A 14226-nucleotide genomic window follows, 5' to 3' on the forward strand; every position below is an offset into this window, starting at 1 on the left:
TTAATCTTAAATAGCAAGTGGAAATTGGGTCATGTTGTTATTTATACAAGTGTACAGGTGGAAAAACTCAAGAGACACCAAGATGACCTCTACATCTAACGATTCACTAGAAAGACTCAAAAGATTCAGCAAATAGTTATATTTACAGTTAAGATTTATATGTGAAAGGGCACAAAGTAAAATCAGCAAAGAAAAAAGCCTATAGGCCAAATCCAGAAGAAACCAAACACAAGCTTCTAGCAATTCTCTCCCAGGGAAGTCACAGGGCATCTTTTTATTTTTCTATTTATATGATTATGTGTGAAATGCTCATTACCAGGAAAAACTCAATTCCCCAACCGTAGGAATCCAGGGATTTTCACAGGTGTGAGTCATATTGTCTTTCTTTGTCTGGTGCATACCATATTCTATACCCCCTGAAAGAAGACAGGTATTTGCATTGCTTAGTCATAAGTGAGCCATTGTTACCTATCAAGTCATGGTCCTACCAAAATCAAAATTTTACCGAAACAAGTCAAGAGCCGACCTTGCAAGGAACTCTTTTTAATTGACAGTTGTCTCAAAAATCCTATATTAACTCTTTTCAGCATAGAAACTAAGGCTAAAAGGAGTTTTCTGTGATATGCTTAGTGTTATAGTTAAGATTCAGATCTAGGCCTTTGAACTTCACAAGTCCTTTTTTATTTTAAATTTTTTTATATATTTTACAACCAGTTTCCCTCTCTCCTCTTCTCCCATTCCTTCCCCACCTCCTTCCTACCTCCCCCATCCACTTCTCAGAAAGGACAGGCTTCCCATGGATAGTCAACAAACCCTGGCATATCAAGTTGAGGCAGGACCAAGCTCCTACCCCCTGCATAAAGGCTGAGCAAGGCATCCCACCATAGGGAATGGACTCCAAAAAGCCAGCTCATGCATCATTGATGGGCCTTGGTCCCACTACCAGGAGTCCCACAAACAGACCCAAGCTACACAACTGTTACCCACATACAGAGGGTCTAGGTTGGTCCCATGCAGGCTCCCTAGTTGTCGGTCTGGAGTCCTTGAGTTCTCATAAGCTCAGGTCAGCTGTCTCTGTGTGTTTCCCCATCATGATCTTGACCTCTCCTTGCTCATATAATTCTTCCTCTCTTTCTTCAACTAGACTCCAAGAACTAAGCCCAGTGCTTGGCTATGGATCTCTGCATCTGCTTCCATAAGTTGCTAGATAAAGGCTCTATAATGAAAATTAGGGTAGTCACCAATCTGATTGCAGGAGAAGGCCAGTTCAGGCACCCCTTCACTATTGCTAGGAGTCTTCACTGGGGTCATCCTTGTAGATTCCTGGGAGTTTCTCTTGTACCATGTTTCTTGCTAACACCATAAAATGCCCCCCTCTATCAAGACATCACCTTCATTGCTCTCCCTCTCCATCCCTCCTCCAACTCAACTATTGAGATCTATCATGTTCCCAAACCCTATCCCATCCCCTCCATCCCCTCCCCTCCACCCCTGTTTAGCCATGTATTTACCCTTCCCAGGGCTATCCATGCATCCCTCTTAGAGTCTTTCTTGTGACTTACCTTGGTGTGCAATTGAAGTAAAATTTAATTCATAAAGCCAAATGTAGAATCACTATAACCTTAGCACTTGGGAGCCTAAGACATGAGGATAGCAAAGAATCCAGGCTGGCCTGTATAATAAGAACCTGTTTGCTTCAAAGAAAATGGAAAAAAGGAAGAAAAGAACGATTAATAAAAGTAATTCCTGGGCCAAGCAAGGTAGCATAGAAGTTTAATTCAAATACCCAGGAGGTAGAAGTAGGCTGATCTCTATGACTTTGAGGTCAGTTTGCAAGATTCAGGCCAGCCAGAGCTATATAATGAGTTGTACCTCAAAAATAGTAATTAATTTATGGTTCCTAGAGACAAAATGTTGAATCAATTATGTTCCTACTCTACATAATCCTTTCTTTTTCTCTGACCTGTAATGTTTCTAGGATAACATTAAAAATCTAGAGTTGGAAGTCCTCAGTCTACAGAGGGAAAAGGAAGAATTGGTTCTTGAACTTCAAACAACTAAGAAGGATGTCAATCAAGCCAAGTAAGCATAAAGACAATAAATACTAAGTCCCTGCCATGTATAAGGTGATTTTGAGAGAATGTAGAAGTAGAAGACCCATTCAATGCCCCCAATTGATTTAAACACAGTAGGTAGGGGGAAAACCTAGACAGAAGAAAATTTAAATGATTGAGATGTCTTTACTTTTTTTTGGTTTTTTGAGACAGGGTTTCTCTGTATTGTTTTGGAGGCTGAACTGGAACTCACTCTGGAGACCATGGTGGCCTTGAACTCACAGAGATCCACCTGCCTCTGCCTCTCGAGTGCTGGGATTAAAGGCCAGCGAGATGTCTTTACTTTTTATATTTAATTATTGGGTGGTAGTATGTGCACATGGAGGCTAGAAAATGGTACAAGATTCCCGACAATGGAGTTACAGAATGGTTGTGAGTCACCTAGAGTATATGCTGGAAACTGAACCGGGCTCATCTGCAAGAGCAGCATGTGCTCTTAACTCCTGAGCCATCCTCCAGCCCCAATAATAAAAACATCTCAGGATGACAATAAAAGAGTGCTATAACATAGCAAGCAACTAGTGCCCAAATTAGTTTTTAGCAGCGACTGTAAGTCACTTTGTTTAAGAAAAAGCAGTATTAACATTCACAGGCAGGAGCTATTAATTCATGCTAATGTGATCAAGGAAGTATTTATAAAAAGTTAAATGTAAGCTGGCACTTAAAATCTTGACATCCTCGACAATTTTGTGCCCTTGATTGTGACTAAAATTAACACTCAAGTTAATAATTAAAAATCAAACTAACCATTCATTGATTAGTTAAGAATAAAACTAAGACAAGCCATCAGAACCCCCTCCTTTCCCTTAGACTTTTACCTTAGACAGAGCCTGATTTACTCTTACAATTGTTTTTGTTTTCTATTGAATCTAAACCTTATGTTCTTTAGAGTTATGCTAAATGATTACTTTCTGTCACCAACCTATATAATAATTATCAGGATTTGTCCTTACAGCTAAAGCAAGGTGACCTCCTTCCTTTGGACACTAGTGGTGGGAGAGAGTATATTGAAGCAGTTCATTTTTGGATGCTGAAAAATGTGTTGCTTTACCCCGAATTGAAGCTTTCATTAGTGAGACAGTTTGTATTGGATGGATTGTATTCGTTATTTTAAAGAGGATGTTATATAAGGTTGTAAACCCGCGAGTCCTTTGTTACATATTTTAGAATAAGCCATTTCACTTCTATTATAACTGCATTTAGGCTGAGTGAGCGCCGTCGCAAACGTCTCCAAGAGCTGGAGGGTCAAATAGCTGATTTGAAAAAGAAACTACAAGAACAGTCCAAACTTCTGAAGCTGAAGGAATCCACTGAGCATACTGTCTCCAAGCTGAACCAGGAGATACGGGTAATAAACTCTCATCCTAGTTTTTAGTACATTGGAACTGCAAGCATAGGTGTTCCATTTAGAATCATGCCAAAGTGATTTCAGGCAAGAAATTGGGAAGCAGGGTAATCATTTCAGATGTAAAAATAGCCACAAGTATGGTATTTTAGGACATTGTGCTAGTCACTGTCTAGAATATGAATTATGAAACTTTGATTTGACCTTTGACTTTTTTGCATACAGAAATTTTAATGTTAGACCAAAAGATTAAAATATGTCAGCATTTAGTGGTCATGTTCTGATCATCTCCTACAATATCCTGGCACAATTTTGTAGTAGCAAGATGTCAGACATCTAGAGGATATTTTCAGTTACTGAGCGTTCAGCTTATATATAGCATCAGCAAAGTGATTACAGTTTATTTGCTCTGAAATCTTTAGAATATTAATAGTTGATAGGTAAATTTGTTCCTGGTTTTAGAATTAATTCCTTGGAGCCACCTTTAATTCCAACACTCCAGATGCTGAGACAGGCCGGGTAGCAAGCCTAATCAGCATTTGTTGGTGATCTTCTCAGCTAGCTCTGGCCTTCTTGTCTTCTTTATGGTTACTCTATCTATCTGTTCAAAACCTAGAATGAAGTACACATGACTAACACACTGGTTTGATTTGTTTGTTTGTTTTTTACAGACAATGAAACACCAGCGAGTCCAGTTAATGCGTCAAATGAAAGAGGATGCTGAGAAGTTTAGACAGTGGAAACAGCAAAAAGACAAAGAAGTAATCCAGTTAAAAGAACGGGTAAGTTAATTGAAGCTTCTCAAAGGCCTATCTAATGAGCCTGTCTCCAAGCTACTAATACTAAAGTTTTTTTTTGTTTATCCTATATCTCCACAAGTGTGACATTCATGAATTGAACAGCTTTCTGTTGAGTGTCTACCATATGCAAGCCACTATGGATGAGGTACTATGAAAAGTTGAAAGCTGAGTAGTAAATGAGCTCTGCGCTTGAATAATGTCTTCTTTGTACAGGAAGGTGCAATATAAGCCTGGATTTCTTGAATACAAGGAATAAATAATTTGAAGATTTAAGAATGATACAGAAAGAGGCTGGTGAGATGGCTGAGCAAGTAAAACCGTTTGCGCCAAGCCTGACTTGAGTGATCCCCAGAAACACATAAAGGTGGAAGGAGCGAATTGTCTCTACAGATTGTCCTGTGGCCTCCACACATGTGCCATACATACCTCCACACAATGCTAAATAAAATAATTTTAAAAAGGACAACACGTGAGACACTTCAGCAAAATAAAACAGTGAGGGAAAAACAGTTTTTAAATGTCTGAGTCATAAAACAAAGCAAAAGGTATACACTGAACCACATCAGCAGCATTAGACATTACTGTTGGGTAATTTGGGAGAGTTTCTGCTTACCTCCAGTGATACTGTGCTAAAAGCAGAATGATCTTACAAGCGATTCAGCGAGTTACAGATGCTTCAGGAAAGGTTTGGCAGGGGAAAAATCCTAAAGAAGCCAAATTGTCACCAGGGAAAATACACTACTGATGATTACTCATGGCAATATATAGCTCAGAATTAGAAAAAAACACTTTATTTAGCAAAATCTTTAAAATTATATTTATTGTATTGCACAGAGGGAGGAGGACACCACTAGCCTGAGTTGGGAGGTCAGAGAACAGCTTGTTTGAAGTCATTTCTCTCCTTCTGCCATATAGATTTAAGCGATCAAGGTCAGATCATCAGGCTTTGTGGCAAGCACCTTTTCCTACTGAGCCATCTTGCCGCCCAGCAAATATAGCATTTTTCAGAAAGATTTCAAAGTATCTATGTTTGTTTAGTTTAGTTTATTTTAGGCTTAACAATTGGCAGTTCAAAACTAAGCAAAACTATTTATCTGCATGCTTGGGTGAATATGAGAAGAAAGAGCATGGTATATGATAGAAAACACTTTTCAAGACAGTTGAGCTGTTTAATAAAGCACACCTGGAAACCACAGTGCAATATCCACCTCATACCCACTGGAAAAACTGCAATTAAAACAGAAAAGAGCAAAGTTTGTGGTAATGTGATAAAACCAGGACCCTCACACATTGCTAGTGGAATGTAAAATGGACCAGCCACTATTATCTGTTATTTATAATATTTATTCATCCCATACATACGTATGTGTGTGGGCACATATGTAGAGATCAGAGGACACGTTGCTGTATTTGATTCTCTCTACATGTGAGTGTCAGGAATCAAACCCAGGTCACTGGGCTTAGCAGTAGGTGCTTAACCAAAAAAGATAACTTGCCACCAAGCCTGAGTTCATTCACTGGGACCCACCTGGTAGAAGGAGAGAACTGACTCCCACAAGTTCCCTGCACACGTACACACACACACAAACACACACACTTTAAATAAATAAATAATATTTAAATATATATAAGAGTTAAAACTATGAATCTCTTAGAATAAAGCAAGGTGTTAGTATTTGTGACTTTTGATTAGGCAAACATTATTTATTTGTTTTTCGGGACAGGGTTTCTCTGTATTGTTTTGGAAGCTGTCCTGGAACTCGCTCTGTAGACCAGGCTGGTCTCGAACTCACAGAGATCGGCCTGCCTCCGCCTCCCGAGTGCTGGGATTAAAGGCGTGCGCCACCACTGCCCGGCTTTTTATTTTTAATGGGATGCCTAAAGCATAGTCAAACAAAAATTAGATTAGAAAACTTAAAAACTGCTCTACTGTAAACAATACCAGCATGAACATAGTATATAAAATAACAGAAAATATTCATAAGTCATATAACTGCTGGGGGTCTTCTATCTAACACACACACACACACACACACACACACACACACACACACACACACACACACACACACACACACAAAGCCCAGTTGCAAGATGAACAAAGCAGCGAAGTGCGCAATAGGTGCCCATTGTCATTTGCATCAGGAAAATGTAGATGGAAACCATTTCACGCCAGCTGAGACAATTATTGTGGCCAGAATTCAGAATTAGATTCATACATTTGCTGGTAGGATGGGAAAATGGTGTGGCTGCTTTGGGAAATAGTTGGCAGTTGGTTAATATGCCTTTCAAAGAGGGGACAGTTGGCCAGGCGGTGGTGCACACCTTTAATCCCAGCACTCTGGAGGCAGAGACAGGAGGATCTCTGTTAGTTCGAGGCCAGCCTGGTCTACAGAGTGAGTTCCAGGGTAGCCAAGGCTGTTACACAGAGAAACCCTGTCTCAAATAACCACAAAAAAAATAAGTCCAGGAGAACATCAAGGCTTTTGAGTGGCCGGGAAGTTTAGAGGCAAATTCTAGTTTGCAGTAATGATCCTGGTTTCAGGAGTGTAAGCATTCGTACAGAGAAGTAATATTAGCTGAGTTCAAAAGCAAGCATGGGCTAGAGTTAATAATTAGGGAATTATCTTACAGAAATGTGAAAATTGAAACCACAGGAATAATAAGATTATAAAGATGGGGAATGTTTAGAAAAAAGGAAGTGTAATTAGTTCAAGGGCAACCTGTAGAAAGAAAGGAGAAAGGAAAAATAGACAGAGAAGGCTAAGAAAAAAATCTCTTTATTTTACATAGAATAAAGTAACCAGGAAATTTGTAAGACTGAAAAGGGATGAGGGTGCTGCAATACAGTTTTGGGAGCAATAATGATACTGAGTTTGTTGTCAAAAGGGGACCATAAAAAGGACACTGAATTAAACCGGGAAGAGATTTCAGGGCAGCAATAGAAATTAATTACAAGTGAATTGTAAGGACAACTAGAAGCACCAACTTCTTCAAGAAGCTTTGTGATGGGAGTGTTGGGTTTTCTTGTGTCACTGAATTAGTTTAATCTCCTAGCTGTTTAATTCCCTTGTCCTCATACTAACACACATCCTATTAAAATAGGCCTATCTACAATTCTATTGTACTCTGTTATAATTATGTGTCGTTTATATTCATTTGCAGTCTCTGTGAGAATACTAACCAGATCATCTTCATGTCTTCATGAACCTAGTACAGTACCTACTGTATAAATATTATATGAATTATACAAAATGAATACCTGTCTTCTTTTCCCTGATAAGACTTCGTGCTTGGTGGACAAGCATTCTATCACTAAGCTACAATCCCCAGTGTTAAAACTAATCGTTCTTTTTTTTAACCAGTTGTTGATGCAGGATTTTTTTCAGAACTTCATTCCAGCTTTAATCAGTTATGCATTTTATAATGCTCAGAATCAGATCGTTTCAAAAGGCTAACTGAAAGCCACACGCCATGCCCCACCATTGCCTGCTTCCCAGAATCAGCATGTTTAACTCTTTTTTATTGGAAATGATTTTTTATAATTTGATCACAGTTTCTCCTCCTACTCTTCCCAGATCCTCCCCACCCACCCAACTCCCTGCCTTCGTTCTCGCTTAAAAAAAAACAAATAGGCAAAATAAGCCAGAACAATTTTTAAAGTTTAAAAAAGCATACACATATAAACTCCTAAAAACACAAAAATGGAAACTATAATATACAAGCAAAACAAAATGATAGGAGACAAAATGGTCTACAAAAATACCCTTGAGTTCATTTGTATTAGCCATCTCATAATAGTTCTTTATGTATGCTGGCAAGGACATGACTAAAATGGCTGACCAAATGCCATCCAGACTGGGTAAACAACAAGTAGAACCAAAAAGCTTCATAGATTAAGAAGATAAGAAAGGGGCCGAGAAATCAAAGCAGTTAAGAGTGTGGTTGTCTGAAGCAGCTGGTATCCCATAATGTTTCATGGTCCTGATTTTTCATCTCTGAGCAGAGACGATGCATTCAGGTGAGTTAGATTTGTTCAGAAATGAGAAATGATTTTATGTGTCTGGCTGTGGTAGCTTTCTCCTTTTTTCTGGCCACTGGGTTTTATGACGAATCAACTCTTAAAGTTGAGGATAAAAGAGTACTGATCTTTTTATCAGTAGTACTAAGTTCTAGCTCTGTCAATAGTGACCTATATGGACAAGGCATTCATTGGATGATCTTTGCTTTCTTCCAGATCTCACATCCTATGGTAATATTTATAATTGACTTAGTCTGAGAAATGGAGGATTTGAACACAGAACAATAAGCTGAGGAAGACAAGCATCTTTATTATATATGCAAACATAGTTTCTAGAACTTTCAGTTCAAAATTTTGATAAGAGAAGATAAATCCAGCTCACACTGTTGTTCTTAGCCTTAAATATAAAGGACATCTGAACATCTGGAAAGTTTTCTTAGTTTAAGGTTTTATTTTAGTTAGCTGGACATCAATTAAGATGTGACTTTTTTGTTATCAGGATCGTAAGAGGCAATACGAGCTGCTCAAACTTGAAAGGAACTTCCAGAAACAGTCTAATGTGCTCAGACGTAAAACTGAGGAGGTAAGAAAATCCTGTCTGTTGTGCTAAATGCATTGTCATCTTCATACTTAAACATGCTGACACAGTGTCTTAGGAAATGAGGGATGTCAATATTGGCCAGCAATTCTTAAATATTTTGTTTTGTTTTATTTGGGGGTTTATGTTTTATTTTTGTTTTTCTGTAGTTCAGACTGTCATTGAGCTCACTAGATAGCCAAGACTAGCCTTGAACTCCTGACTCTACCTCCTAAGTATTGGGATTATGAACATGCACTACCATACAAGCTGAACAAACCCTAAGTCTTCATCTCTTTATATCTAGTATGACCTGTGAACAAATAGTCTATTTTGAAAACTCTTATCATCATAGAACAATGTGAGGTGCACTCTCACCCTGAACTCTTGGGGAAGGGTCTAGGCCCTGCCCTATATGAAATGACAGACTATGGACACCCCCATGGAGGGCCTCACCCTCCCTGGGGGAATGAGGGGATAACGGGGGGGGGTTGGGGGGAGGTCACGGGAGGAGGGGAGGGAATGGGAGAGGGACCTGGAACTGACTTGTGAAGCAACCTCGTTTCTTATCTAAATTTAAACTGGAAAATAAAATATAAAAAAAAGTGATTTCTTAATTCTAATTTGACTTGTTTCCTTTAAAAAATCAGACTACTAGCAATACATGATATTCTCAGACATTTGTAGCCTGCAGGACTTCCTTTAAATACATCTCTCGTACAAGTTCTGAAGCAGTGGCTATTCATCAGTTTTCATGTCCATGGAGATTTTAAAACCTAGAATTTGTTTGCTGAGATGCTGCAAATTAAAATGTTCTTCAGCATAACCATTTCCCATTTGTATTTAGGCAGCAGCTGCCAACAAACGTCTTAAGGATGCTCTCCAAAAGCAAAAGGAGGTTGCAGATAAACGGAAAGAGACTCAAAGCCGTGGGATGGAAGGCACTGCAGCTCGAGTGAAGGTATGAACAGCTTGAACTGCCATTTTCCTTAGATGCTCCGGGGATAGGAAAAATAGGAAATAATTTTCTATTGATTTAAAAGTAAATCTGGAATTTGAAGTTCCGTCTGAAATCCTTTTTCAAAAGATACTTGTCTTTAAACTGTTGTCAGAGAGCAAAAGTGGAGAATTCTTTCTATCCCTGCCTGTCATAGCTCAGTTACTATTTATTCTGGTGAAATTGACATACAGTGAATGGTATGTATTTAAAGTATACAGTTTGATGAAATGCTGGGTCGCACCATACCATGGACTGGGATCCTAGACTGAATAAAAAGGAGATAGTGAGCCGAGTGTGAGTATTCCTATCTTTCTGCTTTCTGACATTCAGCACAGTGTGACCACCCACCTCACACTCCTGTCCCCGTGCCTGCCATGCCGTGGGGAGCTATATGCCATTAAACTGTGAAACTCAATAAGCTGTTCCTTAAGTTGCTTTTGTCAGGTGAAAGCAATGGGAAAATAACCATTACACATAGAATACCAAAATGTGCTTTCTGGCCGGGTATGGCGATACACCCGTGCATGACCTCATTGCATTTGTGAAGCTGAAGCAAGAAAATCATGAGTTCAAAGCAAGTCTGAGCTCCATGGAGAGTTTGAATCCACTGGTTCATTTACATACATACAGACAAAGCATTAATATGCATTCAGTAAATCTAAAAAGTTTTTAAATTTTTTAAATTAAAAATCCAAATATAACCAGGTGGCGATGGCACACACATTTAATCCTAGCACTTAGGAGGCAGATACAGGTAGATCTCTTGAGTTTGAGGCCAGCCTTGTCTACATAGTGAGTTCCAAGACAGCCAGAGCTGTTGTACAAAGAAACCCTTTCTCAAAAAAATGAGAGAGAGAGAGATTGGTTTTTTGTCACTATAGATTTGTTTTTATTTTTTATAGTTTTATTAAAATTTAATTACGTAGTATGTGACTTTTTGACCCCTTATTCAGCATAATTATTTTCACATTTGTCCATATGATTACATTCATCAGTTACTTTTACATTCGTTGTATGATGTACTATAACTTCTCTGCTCACCTATTGGTGGTCATTTGAGTTATTTCCAGTTTGGGCTATTACAGATATTGTATTGAACACTCATACATCAAGTTTTTGTGGGAACTGTGTGTCTTAGTTCTTTTGGGTAGACATCCCTGATTTGAATGGCTTTCTCATCTGCTAAGTGTATGTTTTACCTATTAAACAATTACTAAACTGTTTACCAATGTGGTTATACCATATTACATTCCTACTAGCAGTGAATTTAGGTTCTTATTGCTGCCTGTTCTCAACAATACTTATAGTATAGTCAGTCTTTTAAATTTTAGGTATTCTAGTAGGTACCTTGTTATAGTTTTCATTTTCCTAATAAGGATGTTGAGCATCTTTACATGTGTCTACTTGCTTTTTTATTTTTCTTTTTTGTTTCTTTGGTGTTTTTGTTTGTTTGTTTGTTTGTTTTCTGAGACAAGGTCTCTACATAGCCCTGGGTATCTCAGAACTCACTATGTAAATCAGACTGTCCTCAAACTCACAACAATCCACCTGCCTTTGCCTCACAAGAGCTAAGATTAAAGGTGTGAGCCACCGCACCCAGCCTACTTTTTTGTGTGTATTTTATTGTGTGAAGTATCCAAATATTTTCTCTACTTTTTGATTGGATTGTATTTTTTCTTATTATAAATTTTGAATTCTTTCTATAACTTGGGTATATCCAACAGATGACCTCTGTTTTACAGTTATTTTCTTAGGCTGTGACTTGCTTTTCTTAATTTTTAAATAGAATCTTTGGAGTATCAAAGCTAGCTACTATCTCTGTTGAGACTGGACCTTGTATATTCCTGGATGACCTCAAATTCACTGTGTAGCTGAGGATGAACATGAGCTCCTGATCCTCCTGCCTCCACCTCCTTAGTGCTAGGATTATATTCTGATTTCTCTTTCATCACCAAATTCTGGGATTGCAGACATGCACCACCATCCCCAGCATAGGCTTTTAATTGACATTATCTAATATATTGATGCTTTTCTCTTATGATCCATAGTTTTCATGTTTTGTTTGACATCTTTAGTAAACTCATGATTGCTAAGATTTCCTCCTAAATTTTCTTTTTGATATGTGTGTTTTCTATCATTACATGTAGACATAAGTTTCATTTTGGCATGATACCTCTGTCAGAATTATATGTCTATTTATCTATTTGTAGATTCTATTACATTGTTCTACATATCTACTTTTATGCTACTACCAAAATGTCTTCAATGCTATCTCTAAATTTACAAAACATCAGATGGTATAAGTCCATTATTGTTCTTCCTTCCTTCCTCCCTTCCTCCCTTCCTTCCTTCCTCCCTTTCTTTGAGAAAGCTGGGTCCTCTGTATCTCTGTCTGAATTTTAGAATTGGCTTAAAAATTTCTGCCAGGTCTGCTACGAGTTTGTTTAGGATTGCATAGAATTTATAGCTAAGATTTAAGAACATTAAGGGTTTTATTGCAAAATGAGGGGGCCGGAGAGGTGGGTCAGTGGTTGCGAGCACTGGCTATTCTTCCAGGAGAGCCAGGATCAGTTCCCAGCACCTACACAGAAGCTTAAAACCATCTGTAACTCCAATCCCAAGGGATCAGACATCCTCTTCTTACCCAGCCAGTACCAGGAACACATGTGGTACACAGACATACATTCAGACAAAACACCCATGTACCTAAAACTAAATGTTTTTTATCAAAATTAATTTTATTTTTTCAGAAAAATTTCCTTTATTATTAAAATAAACTTGTGGCTTGATTGATTTAGCTATTAGAATGGCAAATGGAATTGATTCCTTTTTAACCCAGTTTATTAAAGCATAATTGACATAAAGTGTGTTTTATTGGGTAGTTCAGTAAGTGCTAAGGATTAAACCCAAGACCTTGTACGTGCTAGGCAGGTACTCTACTGCTGAGCATCTCTTATACACTGATTTATATTATGGTTATCTCTCCTTTGTTTTGGTCTTAAAATTATAAGAATAAAATATGGCTTCTTTTAATGTGATGCATTTAAATCCATAGTTTGCACTTTTTGTGTATTTATTTCATTAAGTCATATTCCATTGCATGGATTTACTATGGTTTGTTTATCCAGTCAATTGTTAAATGCTTTTGACTTTTTTGAGGCAAGGCCTGGCCTAGACTTCTTCTATAGCCCAGGCTGGCTAGTTTCTAACTTGTAGCAGTCCTCTTGCTTCAGCTTCCAAGTGCTGTGAGTACAGCCATGAACTGCCACACCCAAATAACAATTTTGAATTATATTGTTTTTCAGAGAGACAGAACCAATAGACATGAGAGATTTATGAGGAGAAATGGCTCACATAGTTATGAGGCCCAAATGTCCCATAGTTTTTCGCTTGCAAGCTGGAGATCCTGGATACCATATCACAATTGAGTCTAAGTCTGATAGCTTCAAAACTGGGAGACTGGTTGTGTAACTCTCAGTCATAGGGCAAAGGCTAAAGAATCTGGGGGTGTTGATATAAGTCCTGGAGTCCAAAGACCAAAGTACGTGGAGCTGTCATGCCCTAGGTCCAGAAAAGAAAGAGAAATTGCCCTCCCTCTGTCAGTTTTGTTCTATCTGCAACTCTGGACTCAGTCCACCTGCTCATATTGCTAATCTCCGCTGAAAATACACTGACAGATGTATCCAGAAAAAAAATGGCTTTACCTTTGTTCTATAGGTATTCCTTAATCCAATCAAGTCATCACCTAAAGTAAACCATTACATGAATGAAGCTGCTATCAGAAAGGTCACATACAGGCTTCTGCATAAGCATTGTCATTTCACTTTGGCACACACCTAGGAAATGGGTGATATAATAAGTTCGTAGAGAAAACCCACTAAGATTCTGAACCATAAAATAAGTTTCAGGGTACTCTGACTGGCTTAAGACAGCGTAAGTCTTGTGCAGTACGTTTTTGACCATAATGGAATTAAAGTAGAAATGGATAGCAAAAAGCTTGAAAAATGGCATATGCCTGTCATCTCAACACTCAGTTAGGGTAGGACTTAGGTCCACTTCCCACCTCCTGGGATTTTGTCTGGTTTGAGCTTGCACAGTTGTTCTTTTGAGAATTCTCTCCAAGTATCTTTTGTGAGTTTTTCTCTTTTTGGTGTTAAGGATTGAATTTATAGCATCTTGAACATGAGCACCCACTCTACCACTAAACTGTATCCAGCCTTCAAGGCTACTGTTTCTAAAAGTCTATTTAGCTAATTATATTTCCTTTTAAAATCCCTTCCGTCTACTTTTTTTCTATATATTTTTTGTTGTATTGTGTGTGTCTGCAAGTGGATATGTACACCCGAATTCAAGTGTCTGAGGGAAGCCA

The 14226-nt window shown here is 38.2% G+C and overlaps 1 protein-coding gene across 2 annotated transcripts in view; it reads left to right on the forward strand.

The window, feature by feature from the left end:
- The window catches only part of Kif4a (kinesin family member 4A), a 99253-nt gene that overhangs the window by 68706 nt on the left and 16321 nt on the right, over positions 1-14226 (forward strand). For both annotated transcript variants that reach the window (XM_040744242.1, XM_040744243.1), the window contains exons 16-20: positions 1979-2082; positions 3318-3462; positions 4131-4241; positions 8780-8863; positions 9705-9818. In XM_040744242.1, coding sequence (XP_040600176.1) covers positions 1979-2082; positions 3318-3462; positions 4131-4241; positions 8780-8863; positions 9705-9818 — 558 coding nt within the window. The remainder of the gene's footprint in view (positions 1-1978; positions 2083-3317; positions 3463-4130; positions 4242-8779; positions 8864-9704; positions 9819-14226) is intronic.

This window comes from Mesocricetus auratus, unplaced genomic scaffold (assembly GCF_017639785.1).
Source record: "Mesocricetus auratus isolate SY011 unplaced genomic scaffold, BCM_Maur_2.0 Super-Scaffold_100003, whole genome shotgun sequence".
Classification (NCBI taxonomy): Eukaryota; Metazoa; Chordata; class Mammalia; order Rodentia; family Cricetidae; genus Mesocricetus; species Mesocricetus auratus.